This window comes from Leucopleurus acutus, assembly GCF_964270905.1.
Source record: "Leucopleurus acutus genome assembly, chromosome: 1".
Taxonomy (NCBI): domain Eukaryota; kingdom Metazoa; phylum Chordata; class Mammalia; order Artiodactyla; family Delphinidae; genus Leucopleurus; species Leucopleurus acutus.
In genome coordinates this window covers 187,327,646-187,342,150 of record NC_139142.1, presented here as the reverse complement: position 1 = coordinate 187,342,150, position 14,505 = coordinate 187,327,646, and the positions used below count along the sequence as shown (strand labels likewise).

General features: G+C 36.2%; 1 protein-coding gene across 1 annotated transcript in view; it reads right to left on the bottom strand.

Moving 5' to 3' along the window:
- Positions 1-1,802: 1,802 nt before the first annotated feature.
- Positions 1,803-14,505, bottom strand: part of ITGB1 (integrin subunit beta 1) — a 168,737-nt gene continuing 156,034 nt past the window's right edge. Inside the window, exons 13-17 of the mRNA XM_082847620.1 lie at positions 13,498-13,736; positions 13,052-13,274; positions 12,154-12,386; positions 9,925-10,091; positions 1,803-3,914 (exon numbers count right to left, since the gene is read on the bottom strand). Coding sequence (XP_082703746.1) covers positions 3,849-3,914; positions 9,925-10,091; positions 12,154-12,386; positions 13,052-13,274; positions 13,498-13,736 — 928 coding nt within the window. The 3' untranslated portion in view covers positions 1,803-3,848. The remainder of the gene's footprint in view (positions 3,915-9,924; positions 10,092-12,153; positions 12,387-13,051; positions 13,275-13,497; positions 13,737-14,505) is intronic.

Below are 14,505 nucleotides of genomic sequence, written 5' to 3'. Positions count from 1 at the left end.
AAACGTTTCAAGTGCTGAAAGAGAAAAACCACAACCCAGGATACTCTACCCATCAAGGTGTATCACTGCAAATGCTGCTAGGTAGGTAGTAGTGGTAACTCAGGGAGATGAATCCCACCTATTCAACAAATACTTACGGTCACCTACTTACTTCATGACAGACGTTGTTCTAGGGATTCAATGATGAATCAAAACACACAGGGTCCTATATTCTTGGAGCTATCAAATCTAGGGATAAGACAGAAACATCAACTACAAAGGACGTGTGGGAGGATTGAGATGTGAAAGTGGAGATGGAAATGGGGGCGTTGGGACAAGATAATCAAATCCATGTTTTAAAATGGTTGCCGAGGGGCCAGTTACTTAGCTACTGAAGGAGACCTGAATGTTGGTCTATCGCCCAGGAATAATTCTGATCAGTAAGCAACATTAACATAACATTGTTATCAATAAGTAACATCAACAACATATCACCTACTACACATTAAACTGAAGACAATGCTGTCTTCTAACAGTTCTATAAACTATTACAGTAATGAATAAAATTATGGGATTTAAATATTCAGAACAGTGTTTCCTCTCACAAAGTGATCCTTAATTAACTCTTGTTTAATATACCAGTCTATTTTAGAATTAGTCCTGAGACCAGAAAACCCAGAGTAGGTAGAACACAAGTAAAATTAAATGAAATACCACTAAATACTTTCGTGGAGACTCTATATCCTTGAAAAATTCATGTAAGATCTTAACATAGTTAAGATCCAGTGAAGACTTAAGATTGTAGAAGGAAATTAAATAAAAAGATAGTTACTACCTGTGGATTTAACTAATATTCGTCTTGTGATTCACCCTAGCATCTTGTACATTTTGATATGTATGACAGCTTACCACCCTCACAGTGGTGGAGGCTTAATGGGCCATCTCATCTAATCCAGCCTCAAAATCTGCTCCCACGGATCACTCACTCAGAAGCCACTTCCACATCTGCCTAAATTCTCAAGAGAATCCTGGGACGCGAGAGCTGTCCGGAGAACCAGTGGACTGTCTCTATAGGCTCCAGAAGAGTCCTGGAGATACTTGCTGTTTCTGAACTCCTGTGAACTTATTAGGTCAGAAATAACTTAAGTTTTCAAGGACACAGGCAAAAAAACAAAGACAAATGGCCTCTATTCAGTAAGGTTACCTCTCAAACTCTAGTAAGCAACAGAGGAGTGGGAAAAAGACAATTCCAAAATCAGAAGTTGACCACAGTGCTTTTTAACTAGTATGATGAAGTGTTCTTGTGGCTCAGGGTCTTATCTGGGCGTGTTTATCAAAGAATTTATGAAGTTTTATCCTCTGCAAAAGAGTAAGAAAACTTTGTAAAATGTCAGAGAATCACTGCAAAATATGCCACTATTGACACTTAGGCATGATACCTAACATTTCATAAATTTTCAAAATAAGGAGTTTGAATGAAAAAAAAATTTACAACTGTTATTTTCTTTCAGGACTCATTAACTTTTGGAAAGTACTTCACTGGAGGTCAAAATGTACTATTTGCTAGGAAAATAAAAAATATTTTAGTGACAAAGTTCTATGTGGTTTCAAAGCTAATTATCAATCTCTTTGACTGTGTTTTGAACCTGCCAGTTTTAAGCCTAAAATTATTCAAATGCCAATGCTGTTATGGTCAGCATGAGAAATAAATTCTATACAATTTCTCCAGCTTCCAAATAAAAGGATTTCTATAGTCAGAAAATCTGTTTATAAATTATAATATAAAATTAAAAATTCACCATATTTCAGCATCAAAAACATATGCCAGGAAAAAGAATCATGTATTGAATATAACAGAAAATAGGCTCTGTTCCTATTTATAAAAAAATCTCATTATAAAAGTAAACTGGTGGAGCAGAAATATGGTATTCAGTTCATCGGGTTATGCCTCAGGTGTAAGGAAATGCGTTGAACCAAGCGGCAGTGTGGGTGGTGGGAATGGAAAATGAAACAGGTGAAATGGATAGTTCATGAAAGAGGTAATTTTCCTCATAAAGATGTATAATTCTCAACTGAAAGATGATTTAGTCTAAGCCAGGAAATACATTTAAGTGGAACAGGTAAAAAAGATACCCATTTTTTTAAATGGGAGGGCACTGCAAATGTGAGAGGCTGGTAAAGTTGAAACTTTTAGCACAGTCCTCTCCCCAAATCTCTGACACTTATTGTATTGCTCCAGGAAGGGATGTATTTCTTTCAATAAGCTTCACACAAGTATTTTTTATGGATACATATACTTTCTAACATAAATAAACCAAAGCCAAATGAAAACAGAAACTTATCAGAAACGTAACAATTCCCTGTCTATATCTTAAATAAAATGATATAATTTCCAGCTTCTAGTTAATAGCTCTAAGAGGATGTTCATAAAGAGTTAATTCTGCTTAATACAGGGATGAAACCTATCTCCTAGGGAGGTAAGAGAAGGGTGGGGAGAGAAGGGGATTTAGCCAATACTGTATGGAGAGCCCAGAGACAGTCTGAAATTTTGTTTTACCATCTCTCTCCCTCCTTCCCTTCCTTCTTTCCTTCTCTCTTTTAGTCTAAGTAAAATACCCAATGACCAGGAATTTTCTGTCAATCTCTTTAAGCTATAAAAATTTTAGGCACACAAACTGACAAAATATATAAAACCCAAACATCCAATTTAAATATTTTAGGCATTTTTATTTAATAAATAACTTCAGTAAATAGCATTGTAAAAAGTGAACTGTTAAAATTAAAAGGCACTTAAAATAGAATGTGGCTAGTATGAAACCAAACAGGAAATTCAAACAGTGAGAAGTAAATATACAGTTGTCTGTTACATCACTAATTGAAATTAAGAATTGCTTAACTGATGGCTGTTGCATAAACCATAGTACAATTTCACATGGTCATTAAAAAGGCAAATGTACAGCTAAAACATCAATGAAAAAGTACTGATAACAAAAGTCTTACCCAAAATTGCAAACAAATACATTAAAAGATTAGAAGAGGTGATAAAAAGCACCAGGCTTTAAACAAAATAAAATGAATAAAATAAAATAAATTCACCCAGAGGTCCCCAATTCAGCAAATACTATGTAAATTAAGGCCTTTATATAAATCAAGGACTTTTTTTTTGCAGAAAATTCCCCAATACTTTTAAACAAGGCTTGGATTTAAAAACAGAAGGCATAAAAGTTACCAAGATTAAGTAACTCTTGAAATGGCACACAGGTTTTAAAGCTATGTTTTCCCTTCCTAACTCTCTGACTTTTCCCATGGCCTTTGTAGATCAAACATTTCATTATTTTACACAAGCAACTCCCAACATACTCATCTTTCAGATACATCATGTTATCAGTCATGTCTAATAAGGAAAATAACAAATTTAAAACAATTCTAAACTAGCTAGAAGGACATTCACTTTGGATTCTGTATAACTGAAAAGTGACATATCTGCAAAGCAAGAAATCAGTTTTAATACTTGATTAAGAGAAACTCTCATCATACTCATTACTTTAACTACTGCCCTTTCAATCACTCTAGAAATATCGCTTAATCCACTAAGAGCTGGATTTCAACAGTCCAGGAGGAAAAGGTCAAAAGGCACAATGCAACCTTAGATGATAAGGATAACCATCCTGTCTCAAGTCTTCTGTCAGTCCCTGGCATTGATTATAACATTATTTTCAAAATAATAAAAAAATTTTCAAATTATACATATTGTACATTTTCAGAACCTGCCCAAGAGAGAACCACAGCAACACTGCCCTGAAACTACCTTACTGTGGGTGTGGAATTACTACTTTGCACTCAGTGTTGTGGATACGCACTGGCAGCGCTCATTTTCCCTCATACTTCGGATTGACAACAGTTGTCACAGCACTCTTATAAATAGGATTTTCACCCTAAAAAAAAGAGAAAAGTTATCAGCCACTCTACTGAAGTCATGTAACATTATTTATAAGACAATATTAAAAGTAAAGATCGTTTTCATAAGTCATTTCCATTTTATCTGTCCAGGCATCACACTGAATTTTTTAAAAGGCATTAAAAAGTTTACACAAAATTTGAAAATGAAAGCTTTGCCCTACAAGTCTAAAGGTACCCCTGTCATCTGGCATTATTTCCTTTCTGACCCATTCCTCCACTGGAGGGCATGCTGTTAACGGCTTCTCTCTTTTAAACTGGTTTTGAATGGCTGTCTTGAAACTAATTTTGAACTTAAGGAATTCTTCTGCCATCAACTGCCTGATTCTTAACCCTTTACTGTGCACAAAGGTGCTTGATAATGAAGACTCCTTGGCTTTTCACCTCTGTGAGGGAGATATTCTTCTGAGGCTCTGCCACAAAAGTTGTGGAGAGTTCTGGGGTAAGACTGTCACAGTGTCACTGCGAGCACAGTACCTCCACCAAGGCATCACATTGCCGCATTTGCTTAGACAAAAATAATTTCCATTCTTCATGAAATAATTGCTATTCTTCAATATCGTACTGATGAAATATTTTATTTTATTGTTAATTCTGTATTTTACTAAAGAGTACTGAAATCAAGCCCAGTAAATGACTCCGAGCCATAAACACAAGAGATTTTTCAATATCCAAAACTTTACTGACACAGGAAGATAACATACATCCCCATGCTATCATTTTCTTAAAAAATTCTCTTATGCTAAGTGATACATTTAAATATCTGCTACAGCATTCTTTCTCCCGCTTGAAAGTCAAGTGAGAAATATGGCCAAATATTCCTATCTCAGAGGAAATAACAGTGAGCACAAAGGAAACAAATATTAAAGAAAAACTTAAAACATTTAAATTTTAGGCAAAAATTAAGATTTTGAAATGCTGTTTAGTTTTATATCTTACTATAGAACCATTTGAGGTGATTTCAAAAAATATAGAAGGCATCTAAACAGTAATTTTTGCTTTTAAATTTTATTCACACTTGACTGCAGGTTATATTTGGATATAGTTTCCATTGCCACAATTTCTGCCTCCTAGGAGGGTACAGTTTGGTGGATGACAAACATGAAGATAAAATTAAGGCGCTCTGAAACAGTACAAAAGAGAATTATGTACATAAAAAGGGAACAGTATAAGAAAAAAGGGATTGACTCTGAGAAGATCAGGGATATTGTCAAAATGAAACTGACTGTAGATAAAACACTGAAAGGTATACAGACACACATACACATGCAGTCAAGGTGTTGGGGAAAGAATGGCACAGTTAGGTAGAAATATACATAGTTCAGAAGTTTTTAAAGGGTGCATGTGTATGTTTTGAGGAGTGGGGAAGGGAAAGGAGACAAGAAAGAAGACAGTGCCAGATCACGAAAGGTCCTGTGTGCCATGCTAAAAAGACTGAATTTATCTTGCAGACAGGAAATCACTGAGGGAAAATGCAACATATAAGGGCTGGGTCTTGAGAGACACCAAATAAACCACTATGACTTCAGCTTAGCAGTGAGCCTGGATACCGACTGAATCGTGCCAAAGTGCCTTAGCCCCACCCCACAAAACACAATTTGACCAGTCATTTCTGAAACATGGAGGAACTCAGGATCCCTCAGAGACAAACATCATATAATCTGGATGATAAAAAATCACATAGGATATCAAACTCTGAGCTCTCATCCCAACTAGAGCTAAAATATGATTATACAGACATTGTAGCAGACATTTCATAATGGAGACCGGAGTCTGGATCCCGGCAACTACATTGCTAATGAGTGATCAGTACAAGTAAGTTACATTCTTTATTTCCACCTTCCTATTATATGAAGCTAGGACTGCCCATTCTTTCAAATATGCTAGGAAAATAAATTACCATTTAATTGTTTCTTTAAACTAATGCATTAGATAAATCTAATGTTTAATACTTATAAGGGAGGTAACAACAACAACAAAAAATGGAGAACAACAACAAAAAAAAAAACGAAAGAAAAAAACACCTAAGTTATAGATGAATCCAAAGTACGATTTACACGGCAGAACTTACCTTTGGAGAAAAGTTTGCCTTTTCATATACACAAACATTTATACTTATTATTTCAAAGTCCATCCAAACAAAATTTTAACATGCAAGGTTAGAGGTAAAATTAAATTATCTGCATTGGGCATCACCTTAAACGAAGGTAAGCTAAAATAATGCAGATTAGTTCCCACGTTCAGAGTGCAACCCCTCCCCATCCCAACAAAAAGCAAAGCCTATTTAAATCAAGAGAGCAGGGTTATGTTCAGCAGTGACGTCCTCTGATCTCAGTAAATGTCATCCTGTGCTCCCTCTGGAAGGGCGGACATGGTGACAGCATCATTTCTGTGGTGTGTTAGAAATGCAGTGCACAACCGTGGGGGATTAGCAGCCCACATTTAATGTGCTTAACAGCTTTAACAATTACAAAGCTGATAATCTGATTTTTTTAATGTACCTACATGAGTAGTCTTATGTGCTGAAATAATCAGAGTGCCTATTATTTGAAATATGTTAATGATACAATTGACTGGCAACCTTGGTCCCATATTGGAAAAGTGCTTTATAAGCCATGATTTGTTTTAATTTCTTAATGCTCATTCATTAATTTCTATTATTTCTACTTTAATTTTTCTTGAGAAAACATCTCAAAATAACCTGTAGCCATTAATTTGCCTGGATTTCACTAATGAATAAATTTTTACAAAACTTTCGCATCTTGAATTGCTCAAAATGCTTATTTTGACTGAAGAAGTAATACTGTAGCCAAAAACTGACTTAACAATGAAAACATTAAGTTTCACTATTAATTGTTGATAATTTCCTTCAAAGCACAATTTAACAGACAGCAAAGGTGAAAATTTCACCTTTCAATAGGAGATACAGAAACTTTTCTCATATAAGAAGTAACCACATGAAAGAGTCAATATTTGATTGTTTTTGACAGGGAGGGAGGGAGGGAGGGAAAGGGATCCCAGCAAATCAGTTTCCTTCTAAAACTAACTTTCTGTAAAGCATTAAGTGAGAAAGAAAAGAATGCATCAAATCTCATACTAACAGGAAGACGTACCAAACTACACATATATGAACCTGACAATAATTTTCTGCCATCAAATTTAACTTTGCCATTTCAAAAGTCTTAAAATCTGCTTAGAAATAAAAGAAAAATCTTGCAAGTAATGGTTTCTAATGTTATCAGTACTTCCTGTATCTCTTAAAAATATTAAACATTCCTGTACTTTAAGATCTTGTTATTATTTTATAAGCACACTTCTCAGCAGAGTAAATAAGCAAATCTGCAGTGTTGGTTTCTAGGTAACAAAGTGATCTCCCAGTTACAATGTCTGCCCAACACAGTAGTGCTAGAATAACACTAACACCATTAAGTTAAGCAGAAATACCAAAAAGTGTCATTTTTTGTAAAGAGTGATCTCCCTCTTCCTAACCAGGTAACAGCGTCTCCCGAAGACAGACACTGATTGCTACTAATATAAGGTAGTGGTTAAGAACCTGGATCCTGGAGCCCAGGGGCCTGGGTTTGAATCTCAGCTCTTCCACTAACTAGCCCTGCGAACTTAGCCAAGTTACTGAACCCTTCTGTGCCTCAGTTTTCCAATATGTGAAATAAGAATAAAAGTAGTTAGGAGGGCTTCCCTGGTGGCGCAGTGGTTGAGAGTCCGCCTGCTGATGAAGGGGACACGGGTTCGTGCCCCGGTCCAGGAAGATCCCACATGCCGCAGAGCGGCTGGGCCCGTGAGCCATGTCCGCTGAGCCTGCGCGTCCGGAGCCTGTGCTCCGCAACGGGAGAGGCCACAACAGTGAGAGGCCCACGTACCGCAAAGAAAAAAAAAAAAAAAAAAAGTAGTTAGGAAAGGAAAGAAGAGTTCTGGATCACCAGTCAGGAGAATTGGTTCTAATCACAATCTTTTTATCGGAGAGTTTTAGGGGCTTACATAATTATATTAAAACATGCTAGAAGCACTTCATGAAAACTCAGTTACAAGGAAAGAAGCCTGTCCACTACTGCTAAAAGAGAAAATGATAAATTTGTCATCCAGGTAAAGCATATACTCACCAAAGTAGCTTACCCTAGCTTAGAGAATACGTTAACCAAGCTTTATTACCACTATGAAATTTTCAACTAAGTTTTTATTTAAAACTATAATAGGATTTTTCTCTTTAAAGTCTTTGTTACCTTTCAAAAAGAGTTCAGTGTTAGCTTTGAGTATTAGAATTATTCAATAACTAAGAAGAAGAAATATATATAAATAAAAGGTTCTGATTTTTAAAGTAATTTTAAGTTACAGTCAAGAACTAAAGATTTTCAAAATATTTCTAGAATCAATAACGATGACACTGTAGTTATATATTATACAAATGTTATACCAGGTTACATTTATTCTATTTTGAACTTTAGTTTTCATGTTCACTTTTCATTGTTTCACCCTAAAACTTACATATAATGATTTGTTATATTATTATAAGGATAACAATACTACCTAAAGCAAAGGACTCTAGTAAGGATTATAACTGACAGGCTGCTATCATACACTACAGTCATTAGCCAAGAACAACCACACCAAACAATATCACTACTGACTCCATGTTAAAGCTCTGGGAAGTGACCCAATGCCATTCTACTTACTAAGTGGAAGAGCTGGGATTCAACCCAGGTCTCTCTGATCACAAAGCACATTCTCTTTTCACTACAACACAGCTGCTGCTTCTATACCATAAAGCTTAATCCAAAGCCCCTCTAAACATTAACTGCATTAACACACAAAAAGAAAAGCCATAGTATAGCCATATAAATAAAGCCAGACTTAAAAAAAAAAACAACGCAGCAATAGTGACAAAGGGCACACAGTGCAGTAGAAAGGATAAATTTCACATGCAAAGACAGAAAATGAAAGAAAATACGAACGGCAACTTAGAGACCAGCTTTACGTCCATAGTTTGGATTCTTGAAATTATTAATAGGACTCTTGTAAATCGGATTTTCTTGCTAAAGTAAAAGAAATAGTTTCTAATGACTTCATCAGAAAAAAGCTGACATGTATAGTGTTTAAACACTATGAAAGAGAATTTTTACTATTTTTACACTTCCAAAATTAATTTTTTTAAAAAACCCAAGCAAATTGTAGTAAAATGCAAATAACTAAAATTCATTTACAATTTAACAATAGTGAAGATTGTCGCTGCTTTCTTGTATCAAAAGATGAATACACGAAGGCCAACGCTTGGCCACCTCGGCCTCCCCACCCCACGCTTCAAAGCACTAACTGCTGGCGTCAACTTTCATCACTTGCAGCTTCTAAATTTTTATAAAGCCAGGTTTATTAAGTTGTAAAATCGCAGAGAATAAAAATACCCTTTTTAAGTACACAGTTCCATGAATTCTCAAATGTATAAACACACCCACAATGAAGATCATCCCACGATCCCTCGGGCCCCTTCCCCCAGCTCCAGCCCCTGCAAACCACTGGATCTCATTCCTGCCTCTAGGGTTTTACCTTTTCCAGACTGTCATATAAGTGGAGTCATACAGTATGTAGCCTTTTGAGTCTGGCTGCGTTCTACTTAGGTTTCTTTGTTGGGGGAAAAGAAAAACAGAAAAAGCTTTCTACTGAACAGCTTGCTATTACTTAGGATTCTATTTTACATGAGAAAAAAAAGGCAGAAGAGCAGATTTAAGATTAAAATTATTAAGGAAATAAAAACAATGACCACAGTAACCAGAAGAAACATTCTTAATTGTTTTGTTTTAATAGGATATACTTAAGATGTTTTCTATTTTTCACTAAATGCAAGTTTTCTGAATAATAAATTTTGGGGAGAATAAAATATTTAAAGGACTTTAATAATCAGCTTTAGAGCTAATAAGTCTTAGAAGTGTTACATTTGCTTTATGAATCACCCTGCTTTTTACATGATTTCCAACTTACCGTGTCCCATTTGGCATTCATTTTTTCCTTTTCAAATTTGGCAAATTCCCTTCTGTCATGAATAATCATTAAAAGCTTCCAAATCAGCAGCAATGCAAGGCCAATAAGAACAATTCCAGCAACCACACCTGCTACAATTGGGATAATGTCTGGACCAGTGGGGCACTCTGTAAAGTAAGAAGCAAAGGATGAGCACATAAGGGATTGGAATGTGAAGGTACAGCCAAAATTACAAAGAGCTGGGCAGTCTCATAAAAAAACACACAGGAATTAAAATCCCAAGGTAAGTGAATGTACACTATCCCAAAGAAGCTATAAAAAAGATACTAGAAGTAACATGGGTTTACAAGACCCCAGTGTACATGATCAATAAAGAAAAGTCATGTATTTCTATGTATTATATAGAAATTGATTTCTACAATTTGGAAATTGAAATTTAGAAAATGGTATTTTCTACAATAGCACCAAAAATCATGATATACCTATGTATAAATCTAAGAAAATATGTGCAAGATTTACATGCTAAAAATTATTAAACACTGATGAAAAAAAGACCTGAATAAATGGAGAGAGATTCCATGTTCATGGATTAGAAGACTCAACATTGTTAAAATGTCAATTCTCCCCCAATTTTTTTAAATAATTAATTTATTTTTATTTTTGGCTGCATTGGGTCTTCGTTGCTGCGCGTGGGCTTTCTCTAGTTGCGACGGGCAGGGGCTACTCTTCGTTGCAGTGCACGGGCTTCTCACTGCACTGGCTTCTCTTGTTGTGGAGCATGGGCTCTAGGCGCACAGGCTCAGTAGTTGTGGCACGAGGGCTCAGTAGTTGTGGCACAAGGGCTCTAGAGCGCAGGCTCAGTAGTTGTGGCGCACGGGCTTAGTCACTCTGCAGCATGTGGGGTCTTCCTGGACCAGGGCTCAAACCCATGTCCCCTGCACTGGCAGGCGGATTCTTAACCACTGCACCACCAGGGAAGTCCCTCCCCCAATTTGATCTATAAACTCAATGCTATCCCAATCAAAATCCTGGCAGGACATGTAGATATCAAGCAAGTTTATTCTAAAATTTACAAAGAAGTAGGAGAACTAGGAAAGTGTTTCAAAAGCACTTTCAGAAAAGAACAAAGTTGGACAACTTGTATTACCAGATTTCACAACTAGCTGTGAAGCAACACTAACTGAGACAGTGTGGTATTATTGGCTAAAGGACAGATGCCTGGATTAATGGAAAACAATCAAGAGTCAGGAACAGGCCCACATATATAAGGTCATCTCATTTTCAACCAAGGTGGAGAAAGGTCAACCTTTTCAACAAATGGTGCAAGAACGACTGGAAATCTACATATAAAAAACTGGACCCCACTCCATATACTAAGATCAGCTCACAGTGCGTTACGGACCTAAATGGAAAACCAGAACTATAAAACTTTTAGAAGAAAACACAGGAGAAAAATCCTTATGAACTTGAATTAGGCAAAGAGTTCTAAGACATAATAGTAAAGAGCAAGATCTATAAAAGAAAAACCTGGTAAATCGTAGTTCATCAAAATTTAAGCTGCTGGTCTTCAGAAAACACTTAAAAAAATGAAAAGACAAGGAGGCACAGACTGTGAGACAATATTTGAAAAATACATATGCAAAACAATAGAGACTTCAGAAAAACAGTTTGGCTGTTTCTTCTGAAGTTAACTATATGCCTCCAAAATCCATTCCTAATATTTATCCAGGAGAAATTAAAACTTACATTCCCATAAAAATCTGACCACAAATGTAGAAAATTCCAAAGTATATTAAAAGCACCCAGAAAAACCAAGATAAAAATGTTTCATCTTTTGAGAAGCTGAACAAATTCACGCTGTATAACATCCTTCAACAAATTATCTTTCCCAGTGTCCAAACCTAAAATCAACTCATATTTAAATATCATTAATAATGATGGTGCTCTTACCGAGAGCCTACGGCCAGGCGCCGTGCTGAGGGCTCTGTGTGGGCTACTACATTTACTCCTCAGACTCTCCATTCAGAAAACTTAAAACCTGCTTTCACTTTCCCTTACTTATTAATTAAATACTAGTTTAAGCTTTGAGAGATTAAAAGTGTCCCAACTTGGACATATAATAGTCCAGCTGGCAGCTGTTCCTAGATATTAGGGCAACTGCCAATAGCCCTAAGCAGTAAAAAGACATAAAAGAAAATGCAAAGAATTTTGAAATGATCAGATTTCTACCTGGAGTCTCTACAACATGAACAGTGGCCTCATTGTTCCCATTCACTGAATATGTGAAGTAGAACCAGCAATCGTCAACGTCCTTCTCCTTACAATGGGACAGGGGATCCACCTGGCCTGGCTGGGGCAACCTGTCCCGATTTTCAACCTTGGTAATGTTGAAATGTGAACATTCCTGAGCACACGTGTCTTTCTTTTCTCCTTTGTTGAAGGCTCGGCACTGAACACATTCCCTGTTAAAATGCAAATGATTACATTTATTATTTAAAATAATATTTGCTTAAAGATTATTTTGTGTGCTAGACTCAAAATTTAACCACATTAAGCCAAGAGCAATAGAAGAAGATATAAATAAACGAAGAAACATATTTCTGGATGGGGAAACTAAACATAAAGATGCTAGTTTCCCAAGTGATATTATAGATTTATTACAGCTCAAACTAAAATCCTCCAAAAGAAATAAGAGTAGGAAAATAAAACTAGCCCTATCAGATATTTAATACACAATTTAAAGCCAAAATAACTTTTGAAACGTGTTGCTGGTACAATAGTAGTCCTTTCTTCAAGGGACAAAACTCAATTTTATTTAGTTTAGTCAAAAGATAGTTAATTAAGCAATTGGTAATGCTAATTTAACAAAGGTTACCACATGGATTCACTTACATAGCAAACTCAGATTGAAATAATTGTACCATCACTCTCGTACGACACATTTCAGTATCATGTGACAAACACCAGCTACTGAGAAATAATTTTTAAGATTTAAAAACTGGGCTTCAATGTGACAGTTTATTTACAGCGTAACCTGATGTTAGCGCTGTTCTCTGTATTGTGTGCTGATACAGAGGCCAACAGACAGCGAGTTCTCACCCATTTCAAGCAATTCGGAAATACTCACTTATGCTCGGCACAGACTCCAAGGCACGTCTGGCACATCTCACAGGTCGGCCCTTGGAACTTGGGATCTGTACACTTACAGGCGCCACACTCACAGACGCCCCGGCCATTGCAGATTTGCCCATTCACAGCCGTGCAGGAGGTAGTGTCCAGAGAACAGTCACAGGCACTGCCAGTGTAGTTAGGGTTGCATTCACACACACGACACTTGCAGACACCATTTCCTGCCAATAAAAAATATCATTTCTCGTAACAATGGTAAAAATGTAAAATCAGAGCATTGACCGAAAAGGGAAAACAAGCAATAACATGTAAGAAAGGCTGTCTGTGGGATGGAGTGACCCTCGATGCTGCCCTTTTTCTATTTATCCACTAAGCAAACTCTCAGGATTTTTTATTGTATTAGATAGGACCACATTTTATAACCATTTTCAGACCCCTTCTCACCTCCACAAATTAAGCCATTGGATCTATCACAGTTGAAATTATCACACTCGCAGAATTTGCCAGAATAAATTTCGTTTGTATTATCCCTCTTCCGACACACACACTGTCCACAGACACATTCTCCGTTGTTGCTACATATTTCTGAACTGTTCTCTTTCCTGCAGTAAGCGTCCATATCTTCACTGTTCACCTCATCTGTGCTACATTCACAATGTCTCCCAACACGTCCCTCGTTGCACCTAAACAGAGTCCAAAATTTCAATCACATAAAATAAAAATAAGTGAAAGTAACAAATCATGCTGTGAGAAAGACTGGGAGAGGAAGTAAGACTATGAACGTTATCTTCAAACTACAATTTTATTACATGTCATGCCACACGTCACAGACGTGCACAAAAGTGTACCTATGCACACACAGAGCCATTCAAATCCATATGGAATCTACACAGGGGCCCAGGGAAAAAGCCCTCTTCAGGAAAGTGACCATTTTGATCAAGACGAAAATACAATCTAGCAATGAACAGGTGAACAAGACATTTAGAAACATAGGATAAACTTACTTTTAAAAGTGCTATGTTTTCAAATGATATGCTATTTATTACATTTGCTATTATAGGTGAAGCAACCGTCCAATTGTTAATCTAATAAACACACCCCAAAAGGTGCATGGAAGTTGAAGAAAAACATACTGAGCCTATCATTTGAAAATATAACTAACATACTGTTTAAAAATAAATTTATCCTATGGATCCAGACTTTTCAGCCACACTGCATATTTTTAGAACACCTAGTGTTCAGGCACTGAAGACACTAGTTCTGTATCTGGTAAATATGCAAAAAGAAGGAAGGCAAAGCATTTTCAAGATGATCTTTCAGTTAAGTAATATTTTACTAAAAATGGATCTACACAATTCAGTCAGGATATGTATGACATGGAAAATTTAAAAATGTAACATTTTAATTGTTATTTACAATAGAAAGCTAATAACTGATGGCAAAATACAGCCA